This window comes from Lynx rufus, unplaced genomic scaffold (assembly GCF_022079265.1).
Source record: "Lynx rufus isolate CCGP_SWC_20201006 ecotype Redwood Valley unplaced genomic scaffold, mLynRuf1.p SCAF_13, whole genome shotgun sequence".
NCBI lineage: Eukaryota > Metazoa > Chordata > Mammalia > Carnivora > Felidae > Lynx > Lynx rufus.
The window spans coordinates 52,882,877-52,908,351 of NW_025814827.1; the positions used below are offsets into that span (position 1 = coordinate 52,882,877).

The 25,475-nt window shown below is 36.5% G+C and overlaps 1 protein-coding gene across 1 annotated transcript in view; it reads left to right on the forward strand.

Annotated features, from left to right (window-relative positions):
* The window catches only part of NUBPL (NUBP iron-sulfur cluster assembly factor, mitochondrial), a 223,000-nt gene that overhangs the window by 23,265 nt on the left and 174,260 nt on the right, over positions 1-25,475 (forward strand). Inside the window, exon 4 of the mRNA XM_047075581.1 lies at positions 25,055-25,145. Coding sequence (XP_046931537.1) covers positions 25,055-25,145 — 91 coding nt within the window. The remainder of the gene's footprint in view (positions 1-25,054; positions 25,146-25,475) is intronic.

The following is a 25,475-nucleotide window of genomic DNA, read 5'->3' on the forward strand; positions in this document are numbered from 1 at the left end:
TGGTTGTAAGGGGTTGTCTGCTTGTTATTTTATTTGCCATTTCCCTTTCTTTGTCTTAAAATAATGGTAAGCTGGGGCGCCTGGGTGGCGCAGTCGGTTGGGCGTCCGACTTCAGCCAGGTCACGATCTCGCGGTCCGTGAGTTCGAGCCCCGCGTCGGGCTCTGGGCGGATGGCTCGGAGCCTGGAGCCTGTTTCGATTCTGTGTCTCCCTCTCTCTCTGCCCCTCCCCCGTTCATGCTCTGTCTCTCTCTGTCCCAAAAATAAATAAAAAAAAAGTTGAAAAAAAAAAATAATGGTAAGCTTTGATTTTTTAGGAGTTCTCTGAGGAATAATAATAAAATTGTGTCATGATGACTTGGGTACTGATGAGAATGGTTATTTTCAAGAACTATATAGCATAAAAATTTTATAATGGTAGGAATAGTTGAAAATTAATAGATGCCAGTGACAATAGGATAGAGGGGCTTGTTTATGAATGGAGCATTTTTGTGAACAAACACCAGCTGTGCACGACTAAGGGTGGCACTCATCCAGGGGAAGGACGTTTTGGGGAAAATTTGTGTACTTGTTTTTTTTTTTTTTTTTTAAACAGCAAAGAGGCTTTTTAGTTAGACTGCTTGTCTCTTTTCTTTTCCAAAGGATTAGGTTTCAAAAGAAGGATCACACCACTTTGGTGGGGTGAGGCAGGGTGGAGAACATATTTGGAATAAGAAGGATGTTTGCAACATACCGGGGTAGAACTTTCCCTAGGCACCGTGGTTCATAGGCATTTGACCAAGTACTTAAGAGCCAAATCTTAATATTACTTGTTTTCTTCATTTAATGAGAATTGCTCTGTTTAATTAGCTTTCAGTTTTGTTCCAACAGTGGTCACACCACAGAGCTTGTGAATATCAATTCTTCTAAAAGAATTTTCCTCATTATCAATAATACATGTTTTGAGCATCAAATCTTTGCAAAAATAGTCTGGTAGTAGAAATTGTTTTTATAATGGAGAAAAAAGGGATTTGATTTCATGCTACTAAAGGATGTTATAAGTAATCAAAAGAAAAAGGGAAATTTGAGAATCTAGAGTCTATCAAATGTCATTTTTATAGGAGAAAATTGAAGTCAGGAAAGAACAAATTTGCTTGGAAACAAGCCCTATAAATGGAACTTGAGCTAACATCTGCCTTTGACAAAATCCCTTGTAAAGCTGCTACTTCTCCTTGTAGTCTTTGAGTTAGGGCTCTGATATTTTCATATTTGCCATGGAAATGATTGTGATAATATAAATGATGTTTTATTTTTATACGTGATAGGTATGGAAGATGGAAGCCAGCTGTTGTTTAAGTTGTCTTATGAAACATTGCAGGGAACATGACATAGGCAGTAGTAGATCAGAGGTGGCAGAGAGGGTATTGCTGAGGCTCACGGAGAAGGAGTGGGAGAGAGAACCTATCCTGGTGACTCTTAGTTGGTTCTGGCAAAGTTGGGTAGGTTAGCTAGTTACATCTCATGGCCTGTGGTTATATGACTCAGTTTGTGAAACTGGGAACACAGGGCATTCCTTTACAGTATGTTTATGAACTATCTGCTGTATGTTTGACACTGTGGTAGGAATTTTGGATAGAGTGGTGAATAAAGCAATCCAAATTGTTTATATACATTTGTGGTAAGTCCCGCAAAGGAGAAGTCTTGTTGTCGGGAGCATTTAACAGGATACTGATCCTTACTTGAGGGTTGAGGGAAGACTTCCCAGAGAGAATAATATTAATCATATCTGCCTTCCTGCAGCTACCATTACTCTCTGTCACATTATTCTGTTTTACTTTTTTCAAGGTAATTTTTATTCATCTTCTCCTTCCATGTCTCCTCCTCCTCCCTTTCCACCCACTTAGAATGAAAGTCCTGGAGAGCAAGGACCTTTGTGCCAGGAAACTCTGAGTGGAAAGAAGCATGAGGTGGTAGTGGTGTGGAGGAACTGAAAGAAGGCCAATGAGGTAGTCACTGTGAATCAGTGTAAGAGGGAGAGTAGTAGCCTTAGCGACCATGTCAAGAATTTTAGATTTATTTTAATGATAATGGGAAACAATTTTGAACAGGGGATAGCCATGATCAGATTTGTCTAAAAGTACTGTCACATGGAGAAATGGAGGGGATGTTAGATTGGGTCCAGGAGACCAGTTTAGGCTATTATGCTAACCTAAGCAGGAGAGCATTGTGATGTCTTAGATTAGGGTGTTGATGGTAGAAATGGAAGAGGAGGTAAAATTGGTAGGTCTTTTTCTGATGTTTATTTATTTTTGAGAGGAGGGGAGGGGCAGAGAGAGAGACACACACAGGATCCAAAGTGGGCTCCGTGCTGACAGCAGAGAACCTATCGCGGGACTCGAACTCACGAACTGTGAGATTGAGATCATGACCTGAGCTGAAGTCAGATGCTTAGCTAACTGAGCCACCCAGGCATCCCATCAGGTCTTGATGAAGGACTGCATGTGGGAGAAGACAGGAAGGAGTCAGGGATGATGTACACTCCAGGTTTCTTGATCGTACAACTGAATTGATATCAGGTACATTTTCCCATGCATTTGAAAAATACACATACTTTCAGATTTGGTATACAGTAGAATTGCCCCTGATTGTGAAATCTCAGGAAATGTGTTGAACTTTTCTAGTCAACTTTTGTTCAAGATAGAGGGCACAATATTTTTAGTCTATAGTATTTCACCTATTAATAAGTAATCTATATCCTTGCTTGAGGTTTGTTAATTGTTATAATTGGATGGAGTCCTACCACTTTTTAAGTTTTTTTTAAATTTGTAAGTTTTTAATTTTAATTCCAGTGTAGTTAAAATACAGTGTTATATTAATTTTAGGCCTACAGTATAGTGATGTGCAAGTCTATACATTACTCAGTGCTCATCAAATCCCCTTTACCTATTTCACCCATTCCCTACTCCTCTCCCCTTTGGTAACCATCAGTGTGTTCTCTTAAATAGTTAAGAGTCTGTTTCTTGATTTGTGTCTCTTTTTTTCCCTTTGTTTTGTTTCTTAAATTCCACATATGAGTGAAATCATGCAGTATTTGTCTTTTTCTGACTGACTTTGCTTAGCATTTTACTCTAGCTCCATCCATGTTTTTGCAAATGGTTTCATTTCAAATGGTTTTTGCAGAAGGTTTCATTCTTTTTTATAGCTGAATAATATTCAATTGTGTGTATTTATGTATGTGTGTGTACGTAGACATATATGTATATCTATGCACACATACATATGCCACATTTTCTTTATTGATTTATCTCTTGATGGAAACTTCAGCTGCTTCCATGATTTGGCTATTGTAAATAATGCTGCGATAAACATAGGGCTGCATATAATCTTTCAAATTAGTGTTTTTGTATTCTTTGAGTAAATACCCAGTAATGTGACTACTGGTTTGTAGTGTAGTTCTGTTTTTAATTTTTTGAGGAACCTCCACACACTTTTTCACAGTGGCCATACCAGTTCACATTCCTGGAACCAACACTGTATGAAAGTTACTTATTCTCCACATCCTACCAACACTTACTGTTTCTTGTGTTTTTGATTTTACCCATTCTGACAGGTGTGACATGGTATCTGATTTTCCTGATGATGAGTGATGTTGAGCATCTTTTCATGTGTCTGTTGGCCATCTGCATGAATTCTTTGGAGTAATGTCTGTGTCTTCTGCCCATTTTTTCATTGGGTTATTTATTTACTTATTTATTTTTTGGTCTTGAGTTTCATAATTTCTTTATATATTTTGAATACTAACCTTTTATTGGATATGTCATTTATAATTATCTTCTCCCCTTCAGTAGGCTGTCTTTTAGTTTTGTTGATTGTTTCCTTTGCCATTCAGATGTTTTTTATTTTGATGTAGTTCTAGTAGTTTATTTTTGCTTTCATTTCCCTTGCCATAGGAGACATATCTAGAAAAAAGTTGCTTTGGTGCATGTCAGACAAATTACTGTCTGTGCTTTCTTCTAGGATTTTTATGGTTTCAGGTCTCACGTTTAGATCCTTACCCTGTTTTGAGTTTATTTTTGTGTATGGTATAAGAAAGTTGTCCAGTTTCATTCTTTTGCATGTAGCTGTCCTGTTTTCCCAGCACCATTTGTTGAAGAGACTGTATTTTTCCCATTGCATATTCTTGCCTCTTTTGTCAAAGATTAATTGGCCATATAATCATGAGTTTGTTTCTGGGCTTTCTCTTCTGTTCTGTTGATCTATGTGTCTGTTTTTTTTTTTTTTTTTTAATTTTTTTTTTTCAACGTTTATTTATTTGTGGGACAGAGAGAGACAGAGCATGAACGGGGGAGGGGCAGAGAGAGAGGGAGACACAGAATCGGAAACAGGCTCCAGGCTCTGAGCCATCAGCCCAGAGCCTGACGCGGGGCTCGAACTCCCGGACCGCGAGATCGTGACCTGGCTGAAGTCGGACGCTTAACCGACTGCGCCACCCAGGCGCCCCTATGTGTCTGTTTTTGTGCCAGTATCATACAGTTTTGATTACTACAGCTTTGTAGTATAACTTGAAATCTGGAATTGTGATACCTCCAGCTTTGTTTTTCTTTTTCAAGATTATTTTGGCTATTCAAGGTCTTTTGTGATTCCATACAAATTTTAGAATTATTTTTTTCTAGTTCTGTGAAAAATGCTGTTGGTATTTTGATAGAAATTGCATTAAATCTCTAGATTGCTTTCAGTAGTATGGACATTTTAACAATATTAGTTCTTCCAATCCATGAGCATGGAGTATCTTCCCCTTTGTGTTGTATTCAATTTCTTTCGTCAGTGTTCTATACTTTTCAGAGTACAAGTCTTTTACCTCCTTGGTTAAGTTTTTTCCTAGGTATTTTATTATTTTTGGTGCAATTGTAAGTGGGATTGCTTTCATAATTTCTCATTCTATTGTGTCATTATTAGTGTTTAGAAATGCAGTAAATTTTGTATCTTGTAATCTTACTCAACTCATTTATAATTTCTAGTTTTTTGGTGGAGTCTTTTGGGGTTTTTATATAGAGTATCATGTAATCTGCAGATAGTGAAAGTTCTACTTGTTTCTTACGAATTTGGATGCGTTTTTTTTTTTTTTTTATCTGATTGCTGTGGCTAGGACTTCCAGTACTATGCTGAATAAAAGTGGTGAAAGTGGACATCCTTATCTTTTCCTGATCTTAGGAGAAAAGCCCTCAGTTTTTCACCTTTGACTATAATGTTAACTATGGGTTTTTTATATATGGTTTTTTATATATGTTCCCTTTACTACTTTTTTGAGGGTTTTTATCATGAATGGATATTGTACTTTGTCAAATGCTTTTTCTGCATCTGTTGAAATGATCATATAGCTTTTATCCTTTCTCTTATTGATATGATGCATCACATTGATAGATTAACCAATATTGAGCCACCTTGCATTCCAGAAATAAATCCCACTTGAATGTGGTGAACAATTTTTTTTTAATGTTTATTTATTTTGAGAGAGAGAGAGAGAGTGTGTGTGAGCAGGGGAGGAGCAGACAGAGAGGGAGACAGAGAATCCCAAACAGGCTCTGTGCTGACAGCACAATCCATGAGATCATGACCTGAGCCAAAATCAAGAGTCTGATGCTTAAGATACTGAGCCACTCGGGCGCCCCGTGGTGAATGATTCTTCTAATGTATTGTTGGACTTGGTTTGCTAATCTTTTGTTGAAGATTTTTGTATGTAACTTCATCAGAGATATTGGGTTGTAGTTCTCTTTTTTTGTAGTGTCTTTATCTGGTTTTGGTATTAGGGTAATGCTGGCCTCAGAATGAATTTGGAAATTTTCCTTTCTCTTCTGGTTTTTGGAATAGTTTGAGAAGAATAAGTATTAACTCTTCTTTAGATGTTTGATAGAATTCACCTGTGAAGCCACCTGGTCCTGGACTTTTGTTTGTTGGGAGTTTTTTGATTACTGATTCAATTTCATTGCTGGTAATTGTCTGTTCAAATTTTCTGTTTTTTCTTGATTTCGTTTTGGAAGATTATATGTTTCTAGGAATTTGTTCATTTCTTCTGGGTTGTTTAGTTTGTTGGCATATACTTTTTCATAATATTCTTTTATGATTGTATTTCTGTGGTGTCATTGTTATTTCTTCTCTTGCATTTCTGATTTTGTTTATTTGAGTCCTCTGTCCTATTTTATTTTATATTTTGATGAGTCTGGCTAAAGATTTATCAATTTTGTTGATCTTTTTAAAGAACCAAGTTCTGGTTTCATGGATCTATTCTCTTCCTTTTTTTTTTCTTAGTTTCTTTTTCAATTATATCAGCTCTAATCTTTATTACTTTCTTCCTTCTGCTGGTTTGGGGTTTTGTTTGTTCTTCTTTTTCTAGCTCCTTTAGATATAAAGTTAGATTGTTTGAGATTTTTCTTGCTTTTTGATGTTCGCCTTACTGCTATCTTCCCTCTTAAAAGGGAAGTTGTGTTTTCATTTCTACCAGTTTTTTTAAACGGTTTTATTGAGATAAAATTCATATACCATATAATTCATCTGTTATAAATGTACACTTTAGTGGATCTTAATATATTCATAGAATTGTACATCTATTACCATCAATTTTAGAACAGTTTCATTACCCTAAAAAGAAACCTTGTATCTGTAGCCCCTGTTTCCTTATGTACTTCAGTTCTAGGTAACCTATAATTTATTTTCTGTCTTTGTAGATTTACCTATTTGGACATTTCATATAAATGGAATAACACAATAAATGGTCTTTTGTGACTTGATTCTTTCACTTAGCATAATGTTTTCAAGATTCATCCATGTTGTAGCATATTTTAGGCCTTCATTTCTTTGTATTGCTGAGTAATAGTCCATTATATGGATATACCACTTTTTATTTATCCATTTCATCAGTTGATACTCATTTGGGTTTTTTCTACTTTTTGACTATTAAGAAAAATGCTGCTATGAATATTTGTATATAAGTTTTTGTATGGACATACACTTTCTGTTCTCTTGGGTAAACACCTGATGGAGGAGTTCTGGGTCATATTACAACTCTATGTTTAACCATTTGAAGAATTGCCAGTTTCCAAAGTGTTTTTACCACTTTACAGTCCTTCCAGCAGTATATGAAGAGTCCAAATTTTCAACATCCTTGCCAATACTTACTTTTGTCTTTTTTGTTTGTTTTTGAGAGAGAGCGAGCAGGGGAGGGGAAGAGAGAGAGGGAGACACAGAACCTAAGCAGGTTCCAAGCTTCAGGCTCTGAGTTGTTAGCACAGAGCGCAATGCAGGGCTCAAACTCACGAACCGTGAGATCATGACCTGAGTGGAAGTCAGACGCTTAACCAACTGAGCCACCCAAGTGCCCCACTTTCTTTCTTTTTGACTATAGTTATTCTTGTGGGTGTGAAGCGCTTTTCCATTTCGGTTTTGAATTGTGTTTCCTAGTAGTTTTTCTAAAACTAAATGATACGCTAAAATAGTAATGATATTGAAGCCAGGCAGTTTACTGGCTAACAGAATTTAAGAAGTCATTTTAATCATAAGAGGGTAGAGATGACTTGGCATATACAAGTAAGTATTTTAAGCATTTTCCAAGGCTTTACTTTCTTTTTCTGGTTATTTAGCAATTAACAGTTAAATCATTTTATTTTGTACCTAAGTTCAAAATGGTTTTGAGATTCCACAAAGATAATTTTTGTAAATACCCCAAATATTTTTGTTACAGTGTTTCTTTCCCTTTAAAATACAGTCTCCATCCCTTTTGTCTCCTAAACAACATATTTGAGAATGTCTAAGTCATTATGGACCAGTTCAGTTGAACAATCCAAGGACCATCTTGTATCAGACACTGTGTTTACTCATGGGTAGTACCTTTACAAAGCTTCCAGCCTTGGGGGGAAGACATATACACATATTTATTTACATATGTGGAAGAATGTGGCAAGCACAGCAGTTGGTAGGTATAAACAGAGTATGTTAATACCAAAGTGGAGAGAACTTAATTTCATTTTTAAGCAGAGACAGTACTTTGAAAATTAGGTAGAATGTTGGCAGGTGGAAAAATAGCAGAAAAGAAGAAAATTCTAGGTTGAAGGAATTATGTGAGCAAAGTCATGGTAAGAGGTAATTATAAAGTATTTGGAGTGAGAAGTAATCTGTATAGCCATAGTGTATGGTATATTTGGACAAGAGGGCGTGTGGGGAATCCATTGGAAAATAGACTGATGCTTATGATATGTGAAAGAGTTTAGATTTTATCCTATAAGCAGTGGGATACATGAATAAGTTTGCTGTTAGTATGCAGTACATGATAAAATCTGTGCTTTTCAGAGGTAAGATTTATGGTGATGCTGAACAGAGACAGGTTGGAAGCAAAGGATGCTGTCACAATAGCCAGAGTGAGAATTGACTTATAAACTAAAATTGACTTAAAAATAGGGGTTTATTATTTCATAAAACAGGAAATGTGGAAGTTAGAGTTGATTAAAAGGCAGCCCAACTATATCAGGCGGCATTTCTGCATTTCTTCCGGCTTAATCCTTATGGTCTCAAGGTGGTTGTCTCATTCAGTCACAAAGAGGAAGAACAAGAGTGTGCTGTTTTACTGGTTTGTTGTTGTTAGGGAAGAAAACTTTCACCAGGCACTGAAATTTTATTAACCAGGACTGTATTTCATGACTGTGATTTAGTTCCAAGGGAAAGTGGGTAATCTGACATTTTCTACCTTAATAGTGGGAGGTAAGCTCTGCCTCTGACAAGAAAGAGTGGGGGCAGGGGTTTTCAGGTAGCAACCAGTAGTGTTCACAGATGCTGATATCCTCTAGTTAGTAGTAAAAAGGCAAAGGAAGAAACAGATTTAGGAGACAGATTAGAAAAGAAGGAGGGATTAAAGACAACTCTAGGTTTGGTGGTGAATGAAAAGATGATGATGTCATTTACCAAAATGTATTTCCCAATTTAAAATGGAATTGAATCCTTATTCTATTAATAACATTTATTGATCATAACTTGATGCCTAGGACCCTATAATCTTGCTTTCTAATCACTAATGGAATGGAACATGGAGGAGGCAGTAGAAATAGCATGGGGGTTTTTAGGTCCTACTCCTAGGACCAGTGCCAGCTTGCTGCTTAAGAATCACCTGGGGAGCTTGTTAAATCAGAATCTCTGGGAATTGATATTTTTAGTTTTGGGATTTGACCATCAATTTTGTTAACAAGATCCCTAGGTAATTCTGATGCACAGCTGGGTTTGGATATATTTGATAGGAAAAGCATGGACTTCGGTTTCAGGCAAACCTGAATTTGAGTCCCAGCTCTACACTTGTTAACTGTGTGAACTTGGACAAGGCACTTGACTTCTAAGAGTTCAGGCCCCTCATCTGTGAAATATGTATTAATAATGATAATATTAATAATATTAATGTTACTGAATGATGTATCACAGTCACCAACTCCGGGAATGAATGGGTGAGCCCTGGTGCTGCTGTGGCCACCTGCTCCATCCTGGGTAATTTCGAGGGGGCTAGACAAGTTGAAAGCATAGCTCCTCGCTAGATTTGCCAACACTGTTGCTGAAGAAACTTGGATAAACTTGTCATAAGAGAAGGCAGTCATTCAAGAGATGACTGGAGAAATTTATTTCAGATGTTGGCAGCCAGAAGCTGTGGCAGGCTCAGTCTTAACAACTGACTTCTTCAAGACGGACATCTAGCGTTTTATAGGAGAGATTCAGGGGCATATGGCAGGAGAGCAGGCAGGGAGTACAAGGTTATGGGTGGGCATCCTTATGTGTTCAGTCCACAATTGTGGGCAGGGAAGAATATGTGTGGGATGTAGTCTAGGCATTCCATTGCTATCAGGGCTCTTCTGGTCTCATGGTTGGAATGTTCTAGTCATTGCAAAATGTCTTGTCAATGCCGCGAGAAAGTGCAATTAGAAGTGAGCACAATGTTTTTTAGTTAGAGCATGAATAAAGCAGTCTTGTCTATTTCTGGTTTTAACTGTTGGGGTCGGTAGTTGAGCAACAGGGCTTGCTAACATTAATAGCTTCTTTACAGAGTTGTTGTAAAATAAGGGATATGCATGTAATGTGTCTAGTATAATAATGCACATAGTAAGGATTCAGTAACTCACAATTTTTTGTGTGTCTTAGCCTGTGATAAGTACTGCACATTTGAATTAGCAAAGAAACAGATTTCTGTACAGCTACAACAAAAAGCAATTAAGAAGCAAAATATAATAAACTGCTTCTCTTGTTGCTTAGTATCCATTGTTACCAATAGCTGATTTCCTTTTGGCCCAGCCGGGTATCTTCCAGGGTTGAGCATATGAGTCTTTGTTTATTTTCTTAACTGCATTTTTGGCTATGTCTGTTCTGTACAATCTATATAACTGTATAACTTAAAACTCGGTTCATATACCCAAAACCTAAATCCAATTTCTGTGAAATATGTTACTCAATAATTATTAGAGGCTATTTTTCACAGTGATCTCATATAAAACCTTAAACTAAATATAGTTCTTGCTCTTACAAAACAAAAAACAGTATCAGTTCAGATGAAAGTAATAAGTACACATTAAGGATCATTTTGTTATTCTCAAAGCTTGTGTAGTTGTCTGGGTTAATAATTAGAATGCTATTTTGGATGGTTGTCTTGAGTGGGAAATGACTACTTGCTGAGAATGAATGCTTATTTTTCCTGTTTCTTTGCATAAAGGGGTCTTGGTGGAAGGGAGGAAGGGCACTAACATTGACAACTTACTTTGTCTCATTGGACAGAACAGCAGGTTGTAGTGCTACCTGTCCACTCTGAAAGCATGCTGCCTGAGTTTGTGTCCCAGTTCTGCACTTAATGCTACCTGACTTTCGGCAAACTACTAACCTTTCTCTCCCTTGGTTTCTTCATTGAGGATTATTATGCACCTACTTCAAAGGTTGTTGTGAGGATTAAATAAGCTAACATACATTAAGTTTCTAGAAAGTGCTTGACCTGTAGTACTGTATAACTGTTAGCTGTTCTTTAAATTTCATGAATTCATATTGTTCTATAATCTCATAAAACTCCTGTAAGGTTGGTATCTTTTTAATCTTTATTTTATAGGTAATAAACTGAAGTTTGATGAGGTTAGCAACTTATCTGTAATCACCCATCTATTTAGTGATTGAAATCCTAGATTACTTCTTCATGCATTCTACTATGACTTTAATATATTAGTTATTTAAAAAAATCCTAAGAATAGTAATCACTTATGTGATTCATATGGTATTAAGTATTGTTAATTTTCATTTATCAGAAAAAACATTTTTGCTACTTGGCAATAGAATTAACAAATTAACTATTTTGGGTAATATTTTGAAAAAAATCTGTTACCGATCTTTAAAATAGTGTATCAAGGGCACCTGGGTGGCTCAGTCAGTTAAGCGTCCGACTTCGGCTCAGGTGGTAATCTCACGGTCTGTGAGTTCGAGCCCTGTGTTGCGCTCTGTGCTGACAGCTCAGAGCCTGGAGCCTGCTTTGGATTCTGTGTGTGTGTGTGTGTCTCTCTCTGCCCCTCCTCCTCTCGCACTCTGTCTTTCACTCTCAAAAATAAATAAACATTAAAAAAATTTTTTAAAATAGTGTATCGAGGGGTAACTGAGATATTTAAAAATATACTGTATATTGCAATAGCTATTTAATTCAAATTAATTTTTAACTTTTACATATTATATACTATATAAATATAATTAAAATATATAATATTATATGTTTAAGTAGTTTAAGTATATAACATATCTGTATAGTTTATAACGTTATCTTATAGGTGATGATCATAATGGTACCTTGGGGGTTTTTCATAATTGTCATTTTCACTCATGATCTGGATGCTATCTTTGATTAAGTTGAATATCTAAATCCTCAAGGTTCATACATCTTATAGAAAATATAGTTATGTTTACTGATGGATAACCACTAATGAATATTAATAGTGTTAATTGACTTGAGACATGTGCATCTACCTCTGTGGCATCTTTTATAAGAATAATTCAGAGTACTTCTGAATAACAGTATGGAGGTTCCTCAAAAAATTAAAAATAGAACTATCCTACAACCCAGAAATTGCACTACTAGGTATTTATGCAAAGGATACAGGAGTGTTGTTTCGAAGGAGCACGTGCACCCCACTGTTTATAGCAACACTATTGCCGATAGCCAAAGTATAGAAAGAGCCCAAATATCCATCGACTGATGAATAGATAAAGAAGAGGTGGTATATATATGCAATGGAATATTACTTGGTGATAACAAAGAATGAAATCTTGCCATATGGAACAACGTGGGTGGAACGAGAGTATATTATGCTAAACGAAATAAGTCAGAGAAAGACAAATATCCTATGGCTTCACTCATATGTGGAATTTAAGATACAAAACAAATGAACATAAGGGAAGGCAAACAAAAATAATATAAAAACAGAGAGATAAACCGTAAGAGACTCTTAAATACAGAGAACAAACTGAGGGTTGTTGGAGGTGTGTTGGGTGGGGGATGGGCTAAATGGGTGAGGGGCATTAAGGAGGATGCTGTTGGGATGGGCACTGGGTGTTACATGTCGGTGATGAATCACTAAATTCTACTCCTGAAATCATTATTGCACTATATGTTAACTAACTTGGATTTAAATTAAAAAAAAAAATAATTCAGTACTGAGTGAGGAACTTAGCATCAAGTATTAAAATGAAAGATAAGGTAATTTTAAAAAATTAATTATGTAACAGAGGGGTGGAAGTGTTAAACTGGATCCTAAAGCCATTCCTCTAACAGGAATTTTCCTTACTTGCTCTTCCCCCTCCTCCATAAGCAAACAGACATAGCACACTACCCTTACCCAAAACGATAAAATAAAAATGCTGTTTTATACAATAATCTTCAGAGAGGTAAAAAGCCTCAAACTGCTTCTCTCCTCTATTTTCTGCATGGTTTTAGGAAGCTTTATGCACACCATGCTTTGAGATTTCCAATTAGAAGCAGTGGCAGTTTTGTTTTGAATAGCTCTAAAGAAGCTATTGGCTGGATGTTTCCCCCTCAGTACCCTTTGGCCTACCTTTTAAATTTCTTTTGGGAAATGCAGCTTGCTGCCAGTAATTCATTCTCTCACTTTGTTCATGGAATTTACTCAATTTGGTTATGAGTTAGAAAGAGAACACTTACCCTAATTTTACATTTGGTATATTCTTCCTTAGTTTGATTTCACGTATAACATATTGGTAGCAAAACTGTTGCACATCCTTTGAATTTCAGGATCTGATTCTGTCCAATAAGAAGTCATCCAGATTTTGCTCACAGAAAAATCTTTTTTTCTTAATTATCCTCCTGCCTCCTCCCTAACTTGGCTTTCACCGATTCATTTTACTTCTCTCATTTTTTTTTCTCAGTAAATTATTTTCCCCATCCAATCTACTTGAGGAATAAGAAGGCCCTTAACCCTCAGCAGGGCAGTATTGGAAGAGACACTAAGAGGAAGCAAGCAGAGTATATATGAAGAAATGAGTTTCGAAACCAGCTACTTGGCTCCTATAATTTTGAGTCTGGAAAGTGGGTCACGTGCACTGTTCACATCCAATTCTTGTGATTGCTGTTTTGCTTTGCTTTGGAAGAGTTGCCCTCAGAATTGTAAATGCTTTTCCCTGCATTGCAGTTTAGCTAAGAACATTGTAAAGGAATTGATGTTGATTTTCAGTGCTTTTGCTGCAGTACTTTATCTGGTTTGGGGAAGGTTCTTGGTTGGTTAGTTTTCTAGGTTTGTAGGCTTGGATTTTGGCAAAAAAACAGGTTGATGTCATAAATAAGAGGACTTATTTTTGGGGGTTAGTGTCTAGAAGTAACTTTTTCTGCATTTTATATATTACCATGATGATAGAAGGCTTTCTAATTTTTTTCTGTATTTGAAGTCTTTACTAAGGGTATCAGTACTTTATTTTTATTTTGAGAGAGAGAGAGAGAACTTGCAAGCATGGGGGAGGACAGAGGGAGGGAGGTAGAGAGAGAGAGAGAGAGAGAGAGAGAGAGAGAGAGAGAATATGAATGAATGAATCTTAAGCAGATTCCATGCCCAGTGTGGAGCCCAAAATGGGGCTTGATCTCACAACTGTGAGATCATGACCTAAGCCCAAATTATGAATCGGATGCTTAATGAACTGAGCCACCCAGGTTCCCCAGCACTTTTTTCCCCCTTGAATCATACAGGCCAAGGATTTAAGGTTTTTCTTTTCTTAATCTTAGTTTTACCCCTGATTTACTTTCTCTGTTACTAGATGAAAATGTGGAACTTAAGAGAATTGCTTCTTGTTAAAGAATATGTTACTTACCTTGCTCCGGAAAGGAAAAAAAGCACAACAAAATTCTAGTGCAGCCCTTTTATATTTGAAACCCTACTGAACCTAATCGTGCTAGTCTGTAGGTTTAAAAGTTTTCCTCTTTTTAACGAGCCCTTTCATACCATGTTTGTGGCTTTCGTTTTCAAAGATTTCATGGTGTACTTTTATCATATATTTTTTTATAGCAGCCTGCCATAGCCATTGTTTGCGTTAGGTTTTCTTTCTGGAAGTCCTGTTTTTCCGGAGTTGAGATCAATAGAAAAATGAAGATGACATGGATTTTCATGAGGAAAAGTGGTGGTTAGGAATAGGTTGCAAGGAAATTTATGACACTTTCTTTAACACCAGAATACTTTTTTTTTTTTTAAAAGCAAAGAGGGTTTTATTTATTTATTTATTTATTTTTTATTTTTTTCAACGTTTATTTATTTTTGGGACAGAGAGAGACAGAGCATGAACGGGGGAGGGGCAGAGAGAGAGGGAGACACAGAATCGGAAACAGGCTCCAGGCTCTGAGCCATCAGCCCAGAGCCCGACGTGGGGCTCGAACTCCCGGACCGCGAGATCGTGACCTGGCTGAAGTCGGACGCTTAACCGACTGCGCCACCCAGGCGCCCCCAGAATACTTTTAACATCGTGTACGTTATCTAATTTTAAATCTTGTAACTTAAAATGTCTGTATAGAAGTATTAGAAGAGGGACTTTCATGAAATCATAGAATATTAAAGCTTGAGAGGGACCTTAGAGATCATATAGTAACCATCCTGATATCCTACAGAGGAACAAATGGAGGTTTGTTCATTCATTTATTAGTTCCTTGATCCATCTATCCATTCACTGAACAAATATTTATTTAATGTCTACTGGTTTAGATGCTTGGGGATTTCCCTACCCTTATGGAGTTTACTGTAAATAGATAATAAACATCATAAGTAACCTAAAGAGTTAGAAATTGATAAATGTGATCTGGGTTGGAGTGGTGCTTGAGGGTGAAGGTGGATTTCAATTTAAAATAGGATAGGCAGCCCTGAAGATATGATATTTCAGCGGAGAGTTGAAGGAGATGAGAAAATGGACTTATGACTATATGAGGAAAGAGAATGTTGGGCAAAAGGAACAGCGAGTTTAAGGGCTAGGGAGTAGGAGCATGTCTAGCTTTCTATTCAAAGAATAGTAAAAAGATACTTGGCTCTTGGAGTAAGAAGTGGAGTGGAGTAAAATGTGATGAAAATTAACAGGGTTGGGAGATAGGGGGTGGGGAACTGGCTAGATTATATGGAGTCTGGTGAATTGTTATAAGGACTTTGGTTTTTACATGAGTGAAATGAGGGGAGATTGGGGGCGTAATGAGGGTTTTGAGCATGCATGAATGTATGTTTCATCTGAATCATTACAACTGCACTGTTGAGGAGAGATGCCAACGTAGGGTTGCTAGATTTAGAAAATAAAAATATAGGACACCCACTCAGTTAAATTTGAATTTCAGATAAATAACGAATGATTTTTATATACATATGTCCCATGCAATATGTGACTATTCACCCATATGGCAGAATGTTAAACACTGTTTTATATGTATGTATGTATGTATGTTTGTGTGTGTGTGTGTGTGTGTGTGTGTGTGTGTGTGTGTGTGTGTGTATTTTTTTAAACTCTTCAATGTTACTGTTGATTACTGTAAATTACCATTACCATAATCCTATTGGTCCCAAGGCTTGGGCCCTTACAACAAAATTTTGTCTTGGTCTTTCCTGTATTATCAATATTACTGTTTTTCACTTGGTAGTCATCGTATACCTTAGTGTTACAAATGCAGTTTGTTGGACCCCAATCTAGACCTTCTGAATCAGAATTTCTTGGGGTGGAGCATGGTATCTGCATGACTGTGTACTGTTCTAGGTACTAGGTACAGGAACAAAACGTACAAAAATTCTTACCCTAATGGAATTAACATTCTGCTGGGAAGACATAATAAACAAGACAAGTAAATATACAGCATATTAAATATTGGTATAGCTGTTGAGAAGACAGAAAAAGCAGGAAGGGAATGGGAAGTATCCAATGTAATGATGAGGGAGTTGCATTTTTAGATAGGGTGGTCAGTGAAGACCTCACTGTGTGGTGATGTTTGATTTAAGATTTGAAGGAAGTGATGGAGAGAACCAGGGAGGTACTTGGGTGAACAGAATTCTAGGCTGAAGGAACAGCTGCAAAAGGCAGGTGCATACCTGGTGTGGTTAAGACACTGCACAGGGGAAGTATGTGGAGTGGAGTGAAAAGGGGGAGGAGTAGAAGAGGAGATGGGAGAGATAAAGGGGAATGGCTGGTGATGGTTAGCATTTAGGCTTATGCTGGAGAGAGATTTGGATCCTAGGCCCAGCTGTGGCATTATCCCTCGGTGTGTTTCTTCATCACTAAAAAGTGGACAGAAGACTAAGATGATCTCTTAGGTTTCTTCCTGCCTTAAAATTCTTTAATTTGAAATCTATTATTTCTCTAATTTTTTTTTCCTGGTTCTTTTGCAAGCAAGTAGTTAATAATTTGAGATTCTTTTGTATTTTTCATGAGCCTATCTCTTTTTATGCTCCATCCAGCCAGGTGAACTTTTTTCTTTATGTTGTCCTTGTTCCTCTTTCTTAACTGAACTTGAAGATTTAGATCGTCCTTTGGTAAATAGTAGGCAATTGTTTTCTTATCTAACCATTAGATCTTATAATCAAATTCTTTTTTTTAATTGTTTTAAAAAAATTTTATTTATTTATTTTTAAATTTACATCCAAGTTAGCATATAGTGCAAAAATGATTTCAGGAGTAGATTCCAGTGATTCATCCCCTATCTATAATACCCAGGACTCATCCCAACAAGTGTCTTCCTTAATGTCCTTTACCCATCTCCCCACCCACACCCCCACCAGCAACCCTCAGTACTCTGTTTAAGGGTCTCTTAAGTTTTGTCCCCCTCCTTGTTTTTATATTATTTTTGTTTCCCTTCCCTTATATTCATCTGTTTTGTATCTTAGATTCCACTTATGAGTGAAGTCATACAATATTTGTCTTTCTCTAATTTTGCTTAGCAGTATCCCGTCTAATTCCATCTATGTAGTTGCAAATGGCAAGATTTCATTCGTTATCATCACTGAGTAATGCTCCATTGTATAGATATACCACCTCCTCTTTATCCATTCATCAGTCAATGGACATTTGGGCTCTTTCCATACTCAGTACATTGTCTGCATCTTTTCCATATTAGTGGTGGGTCCGTCACATGTGGCTTTTAAGATCTTGAGGTATGATCCTTCTCTCTCTACTTTCTTGAGGGTTTTTATCAAGACAGAAAGCTATATTTTGTCAAATGCTTTCTCTGCATATTGAGAGGATCATGTGTTTCTTGTCCTTTCTTTTACTGATGTGATGAATCACATTGATTGTTTTGCAGATATTGAACCAGCCCTGCATCCAAGGTATAAATCCCACTTGGTCGTGGTGATAATTTTTTTAATGTATTGTTGGATCTAGTTGTCTAGTATCTTGTTGAGGATTTTGCATCTGTGTTCCTCAGGGAAATTGGTCTTTTGTTCCCCTTTTTAGTGGGATCTTTGTCTGGTTTTGGAATCAAGGTAATGCTGGCTTTGTAGAATGAGTTTGGAAGTTTTCCTTCCATTTCTTTTTTTTTGGAACAGCTTCAAAAGAGTAGGTGTCTACTCTTCTTTAAATGTTTGATAGAATTCCACTGGAAAGCCATTTGGCCCTGTACTTGTGTTTGTTTGGAGCTTTTTGATTACTATTTTGATTTCTTTACTGGTTATGGTCTGTTCAAAATTTCTATTTCTTCCTGTTTCAGTTTTGGTAGTTTGTATGTTTCTAGGAATTTGTCTGTTTCTTCCAGATTACCCAATTTATTGATGTATAATTGCTCATAATATTTTCTTATTATTGTTTGTATTTCCGCTGTGTTGGTTGTGATCTCTCCTCTTTCATTCTTGATTTTATTTATTTGGGTCCTTTCCTTTTTCGTTTTGATCAAACTGGCTAGAGGCTTATCAATTTTGTTAATTCTTTCAAAGAGCCAGCTCCTGGTTTCATTGATCTGTTTTTTGTTTGTTTGTTTGTTTTGTTTTTGTTTTGATAGCATTTATTTCTGCTCTAATCTTAGTTATTTCTCGTCCTTTGCTGTTTTTGAGTTTTATTTAAGGTGTAAGGTTAGGTTGTGTATCAGACCTTTCTTCCTTCTTTAGGAAGGCCTGGATTGGTATATACTTCCCTCTTACGATTGCCTTTACTGCGTCCCAGAGGTTTGGGGCTGTGGTGTTATCATTTTCTTTGGCTTCTGTGTACTTTTTAATTTCCTTTTTAACTTCTTGGTTAGCCCATTCATTCTTTAGTAGGATGTTCTTTAGTCTCCAAGTATTTGTTGTCTTTTTAAATTTTTTTCTTGTTGATTTTGAGTTTCATAGCATTGTGGTCTGAAAATACGCATGGTATGATCTCTATCTTTTTGTACTTGTTGAGGGCTGATTTGTGTCCCAGTATGTGATCTATTCTGGAGAATGTTCCATGTGCGCTTGAGAAGAATGTGTATTCTACTTTAGGATGAAATGTTCTGAATATATCTGTTAGGTCCATCCGGTCCAGTGTGTCATTCATAGCCATTGTTTCCTTGTTGATTTTCTGTTTAGATGATCTGTCGATTGTTGTAAGTGGAGTGTTGAAGTCCCCTACTATTATGGGATTATTATCAATGACTTTCTGTATGTTTGTGATTAACTGATTTATATATTTGGGTGCTTTCACATTTGGAGCATAAATGTTTACAATTGTTAGGTCTTCTTGGTGGTTAGACTTCTTAATTATGATATAATGCCCTTCTTCATCTCTTGTTACGGTCTTTATTTTAAAATCTAGATTGTCACATATAAGTATGGCTACTCCGGCTTTCTTTTGGTGACCATTAGCGTGATAGATGGTTCTCCATCCCCTTACTTCCAATCTGAAGGTGTCTTTAGGTCTCAAATGGGTCTTTTGTAAACAGCATATAGATGGGTCTTGTTTTCTTATTCATTCTGTCACCCTCTGCCTTTTGATTGTAGTGTTTAGTCCATTGACATTTAGAGTGAATAATGAAAGATTTGAATTTATTGCCATTATGTTGCCTGTAGAGTTGGAGTTTCTGGTAGTGCTCTCTGGTCCTTTCTAGTCTTTGTTGCTTTTGGTCTGTTTTTTTTTTTTTTTTTCATCTTTTCTCCCCTCAGAGAGTCCCCCTTAACATTTTGTACAGGGCTGGGTTAGTGGTCATGAATTCCTTTAGTTTTTGTTTTTCTGGGAAACTATCTCTTCTTCTATTTTGAAGGATAGCCTTGCTGGAAAAAGAATTCTTGGCTGCATATTTTTCTGATTCAGCATATTGAATATATCCTGTCACTCCTTTCTGGCCTGTTAATCAAATTCTTATTTAATTTTAGCTAATAGAATTAAGAAACATATTTTTCTCTACCAAGAGATTGAAATTTTTATGAATGGCAGTTTGACTTAAAGCAAGGCAGAAAGAGAGGAAAGAACCTTGACTCAGCTCTAAATCCCAAATGCCAGTCCAAGATTATGTAGAATGTAATGTGCAGGGAATCATAGGATTCTTAACTGGATACTTCAATGGGAAGGATAAACTTTAGGTAAGTTGTAGTCTTAAATGAGTGTTCACTTAGAAATAATTGGGTGAGATCCTTCTAAAATGTTGTTTTGGTGGGTTCTCTTAGCAGATGACATGGATAGAAGAAACATGTCATGAAGTTTTAGGATCTTTAATATAAACTCCACTGAAAGAACAAAGCAGTATCAAAACTGTTGTTCAGGTGCCTTTGAAACCCAACACAAGAAAATAGGACTTGTAGGCTCTCAAATTGCGGCTTTCATGCAGTAGTAATGAAACAGTATAGTCACTTAGCAAGTCTGCTACCTTTTAGCTTTCACAGGGTATTATGAATTATAAAGAAACAAATCCCAAAATCTATCTGTCTTGTTTTACGGCATCTGCTAAGAGTTTGTGAACTGCAGGATAATCAGAAAAAGAATATAATATTAGGTACCAGCATACATTTATGGTGACATTAAAGATTGGGTAATCATGTTTTACAGTAGTAACTTTATAGTTATTTTTGTTAATGATCATTTTATCTGTTGTGTATGTGGTGAGGCTCTTGTAGTGATTATTCTTTCAAGCCTTGCTGAAATTAAGTGTAAGAGAAGTCCTAATTGGAGCTTTCTTGACTAAATGTAATTATTTTAGGAGGAATGAGGTGGAAAGGATTCATAAAATTTAGCTAGTTAGACACCCAGCAGCATCTATCTATTTATAGCCTTCTATCTTGCTCATTTATGTTCCTACAATATAGAACTGTCTTTGAAAATTTAAATTGAAAGACTGTTTATGCATCTATAATAGGAACCTGTTTAAAAATAATGGAGTAAATTATGAAAAACAAATAAAGTTTATTTGGCACCTGTTGAACATTATTGAATTCTAGAGTTGAAAATTTAAGCTAATTTCTGTAGCTATGGTAATTTTACTGGTCCAGAAGCTACGCCAGTTCTAAGAATGATATGTTTTACTTAGTATAGGCTTGACATTTTTGTTTAATGGACACTAATTTTATTCATGATATATAAAGTCTAAGCAAGACATGCTTAGTTCCAGTGAGACCGCATGAAAAGTGTGCTCTTTATTGTTTTTAGAAACTACCCAATTAAGGATATGGAACTAAATCTTTACTGAGATAGTTCCTCTGACACTAAAAGAGACGACTATGTCCTACCTGCTCTTGGCAAAACCCAAATTAGATTGTTGGGCGATTGAATAACTTGGTTATAAAAAAGCTTATTTTCTAAATCAATTTTGGCAAACTGACCTGTGGACTAAATCCTCTCTGTTTTTGTAAATAAAGTTTTATTGGAACACAGCCATGCTCATTCATTACATATTGTCTGTGCTTTGATGGTACAGTGGTAGTGTTGAGTAGTTGTGGGTCATATGATTCACAATGCCTAAAATAGTACTGTTTGGCCCTTTAGGGAAAAGTATGTTGTCCCCTGCTAAGTCTTTTGTACTCAGATCATGTTAAAGTTCTGGTTATAGTTTCTCATCTTTAAGTGAGCATAATACCACCTTGCACGATTGCTGTGAGGAGTCAGTGAGAAATGTAAATAAAATGTTTAGGGTGCCTGGCTTCAAGAAGGAATTCAAGCATTGGGGAGGTATAATTAGGGGAAGTTTATATTTGGGTAATTTAGGATGGCATACTTTCTAAAAATTTTCTTTTTTTTTTTGTTATTTTTTTGACTTCTAAAATTTTTCTAAAATTTCTAAATTCTGATTTGTCCATAGAACTCTAAATTCTAATTCTACAGCCACTAGCCTGTAGAGGCCTAGTTTATCCAGGTTCTTAATAAAAATTGCTGATTAATTTCCCTCAATCTTCTTCTCCCTCCCTCCTTCTCTGCCTCTGTCCCTCTCATCCTTCCTCTTTCCTCTCTTTCTCTGACCTTCATACCTTCATCTCCTCTGTTTCCTTTTTGATGTATGTCAACTTTGGTACTAAATTTAGGTCAGTGAGTAACTATTCCTAGGGAGAGTATGCAGAAAACCTAGCACATAGATTTTTTTTTTTATGTTTATTTTGAGAGAGAGTGCGAGTGGGGGTGGGGCAGGGAGAGTGCGAGAGGGAGAATCCCAAGCAGGCTGTCAGCTCAGAGTCTGATGTGGGGTTCAATCCTATGAAGGAGATCATGACCTGGCTGAAATCAAGAGTCAGATGCTTAACTGACTGAGCCACCCAGGCACCCCTAGAAGATTCTCTGTTACCCTTAATTCCATTTTCTCGGAAACAGAGGAACTCTAAAATCTTGTAATCTCCCTCCCTACCAGCCCCTTATTATTATTTTTTTAAGTTTATTTATTTATTTTGAGAGAGTGAGGTGGGGGGAGAGGGAGGGGCAGAGAGAAAGGGAGAGAATCCTAGGCAGGCTCCACGCTTAGAGTCTGACATAGTTCTTGAACTCATGAACCATGAGATCATGAGCTGAAATCCAGAGCCAAAACTCAACTGACTGAGCCACCCAGGTGCCCCTGCTCACTTTATTGATATGTGATTCATATGTGATCTAGGTATGTGTAAAATCTGTTTCTACTATAGTAAATATTATGGCAGATCCTCAGTTTTGTCTTGAACCTTGATACCAAGGGTTCACCTTTAGACAGGCATGGTTTTCTTCTGGGAGACAGGACAAATAGTTGATTCTCCTTAACATTTTGAAGGAAACTTGAAAATCTAGTGATGAAAAAATTGACCCCAGCAGTCTTAGTTTGCAAGCACCCACTTAGTTGTTTCCTTGTTTCATGAAACCAAACTTAAAAAACTAAGTTATTTCACTTGAGTTTACTTTTAGGAGATCATTTGAAACCTGGGACCTAACCTTTTCAAGTTTTTATAAAACTTGTAAATAACATTAAACATTAAATAAGAGAGGGAAAAAATACCACTTAGATTATTTTTTGTTTTTATTGACATTTATTATTATGTAGTAGTTTTTAGTTTTGTACGTACCATGAGAAAAGACATGGAAAAGAGGTAAAATTCTAGGATGATATTGATGTCGGCGGTGCCTGGCTGGTCCAAGGACCAGAGTGGGGACTTCCCTATAAGAGCAGCTAAGAGGGTCCTTGGCTTTGCACAGGATAGAAATCAAGTGTGAGCTGGAGAAAGTGAAAGCAGAGTTTATTGAATGGCATGAGTGACAGAGAGTAACAGACGGTCTGGGAGATTAGGAAAGGAAAGGAGAATGAGTCTCATTGTTGCTTGGGGTTAGGGGTTTATATATGGGAAGGGGATCTAGGGTACGTGTTCCTTTGGGGATCCTGCGTAGGGTCCAATCAAAGACAAGTGTCAGGTGAGTAATAGGTGTTATTTCATAAATTACTGAAGGTAGCAGTACTGATGCCAGTTTCAGCTGAGGTTTGTTCAAAGCTAATGTCCTGGAACATATTTGGGATCCAGCTCTTCTGAGATGTTATCCGGTTTGGGGCCTAGGACAAAACTCAGAGAATGATTAACTTTTTTGCTTCTCCCTTAAAGTGACGACATAGCTTCTTTGGCTTATTCAGAGACAAATAAGGATCATGAGTAAATGGGGCCTATCAGAAAAATGGAGTCTTTCTAAGTGTCTGGTTTTTGTTTTTGGTGTTTTTTTGTTTTTTTGTGTTTTTTTTTTTGCCAAAAAATGGAGTCTTTCTAAAATGGAATCCCTTCAGCTTCCTCACCTCAATGGTTATAGCATTAGCAGACCCTTGAATAATAGTATTGACAATTAGCTACATTTCTTAAGGTTTTAGTCTCTCTCATTTGAAAATCTTTTTATCCATAGTAAATTTAATTCTGTTTTGTTTAAATTAATTTGTTTGTGGTTTAAAAAGGAGTTGAAAACAGGTCAGAATTTCTCATTGACTGTTCCTACCTTTTTAAAGCTAATACTTTTCTCATTTATTTTACAGTAAGCTGAGATTTTGGTAGAGGCACGTTTTAATCCTTAGTCCTCTAGGCTCTGTGAGTCATACAGGGACATTAAATGATTTTCTTAGAACTGCAGTTTGAGTCAGTATAAAGTTAGGGACATAAATGTTGAATGTACCTTATTTTATGTATTAATAGGAACCAGACAGCAAGGTTTAAAAAGTAATTTTGTGTCTGGAAATAGGTAGATAACATGGAAGATGGGGGATTATTTAATTAAAAATGAGGATTTTTTTTTTTTTTTTTGAGAGGTTAAGAATTTTATCTTGCCAGGATACAGGGAAAGAGGGAGGAGAGTTCTGAGTCTTGGTGAAATGTAACTTAAGGACGTATAGTTAGCATTAGCATTCTGTTTGCTTATATATGGAAAAACCAGTAACAGACTGATTTAATGTATCAAAAGAGAAATAGGTGGGGGGAGAAAAAAAAAAAGACATACTTGGGAATAGTGAATTTTGTTTACCTTTACTTGGCTGTGTTGCTGATGAACTGGCACCTAGAGACCAGTCAGAATATTCTGCCCTCAGGTAGCTAGATGGGTCATCAAAGGAAAACAGTTTTGGTTGTTTATGAATTCTCCAGAAGAGCTTGGATGTTTAACTGTGACTTGTGTGTAAGGAGTTGTCTCCGCATTATGTCTGCCACTACCCTCATTAGCATTTCCATGCTGGATCTGCATCAGAATTTCTCACTTGCACTATTATAGTCTTGTTCCCATGATTTTTTTTTTTTTCATTTTGTTATTCTTTGTTGTGTTAGATGGGCTTTCTAAGGGTTAATGCTCCATCTTCCTGTGGTTTTGTTTGCCATTGTAAGTCCTTATTTTAACATTGTGTGTAATTTGTTAGTCTTCAGATCAAAAAGGTTTTAGTCTACTTGAGACTATATGGGAGATCTGAACCACAATGTGTAAAGTGTATGTAGGGGGTTTTTCTTGTCAGTTTTCTAGAAGAAATTAGTAAACCAACAAAAAGTATTTGTCTAAGTAGTTGATAAGCTTTTACCTTACTGCTGCTTTGAAAATTTAGGTTAGGATTTTGGAATTTTTTTTGTAAATTTTCTTTTTTTATAGTCAGATTTACTATTGCTATATATGTTATCTTTGATGAAGAGTGGAAATAATCTTACAGTAGATTCTGTTTCCTTACAGTCAAAGGCCATTGGTTTACTAGATGTGGATGTGTATGGCCCTTCAATTCCAAAGATGATGAATCTGAAAGGAAATCCAGAATTATCACAGGGTAAGTGAAGAAGAGATAGATAGTATGGTAATAAACTTTTTAAATTACTCCTGAGTGTCAGGCATTGTGCCATGTACCATGTGCACCTTATACACAGTGCAGTATAGTAATTCTGAAATCAGACATGAAGCCTGACTGTCCAGGTTTGAATCCTAGCTGTCACTGACTGTGTGGCTTTGGGTGAATTGTTTAACCTCTTTGTACCTCACCTCTGCCCCATATGTAAAGTCAGGTGAGCAATTACCAGAGTTGCTGTGAGAAACCACTCAATCAGAAATTGCTGTTCAGTGTAATGCATTTGAAACAGTGCCTGGCACATGGTCAGTCATC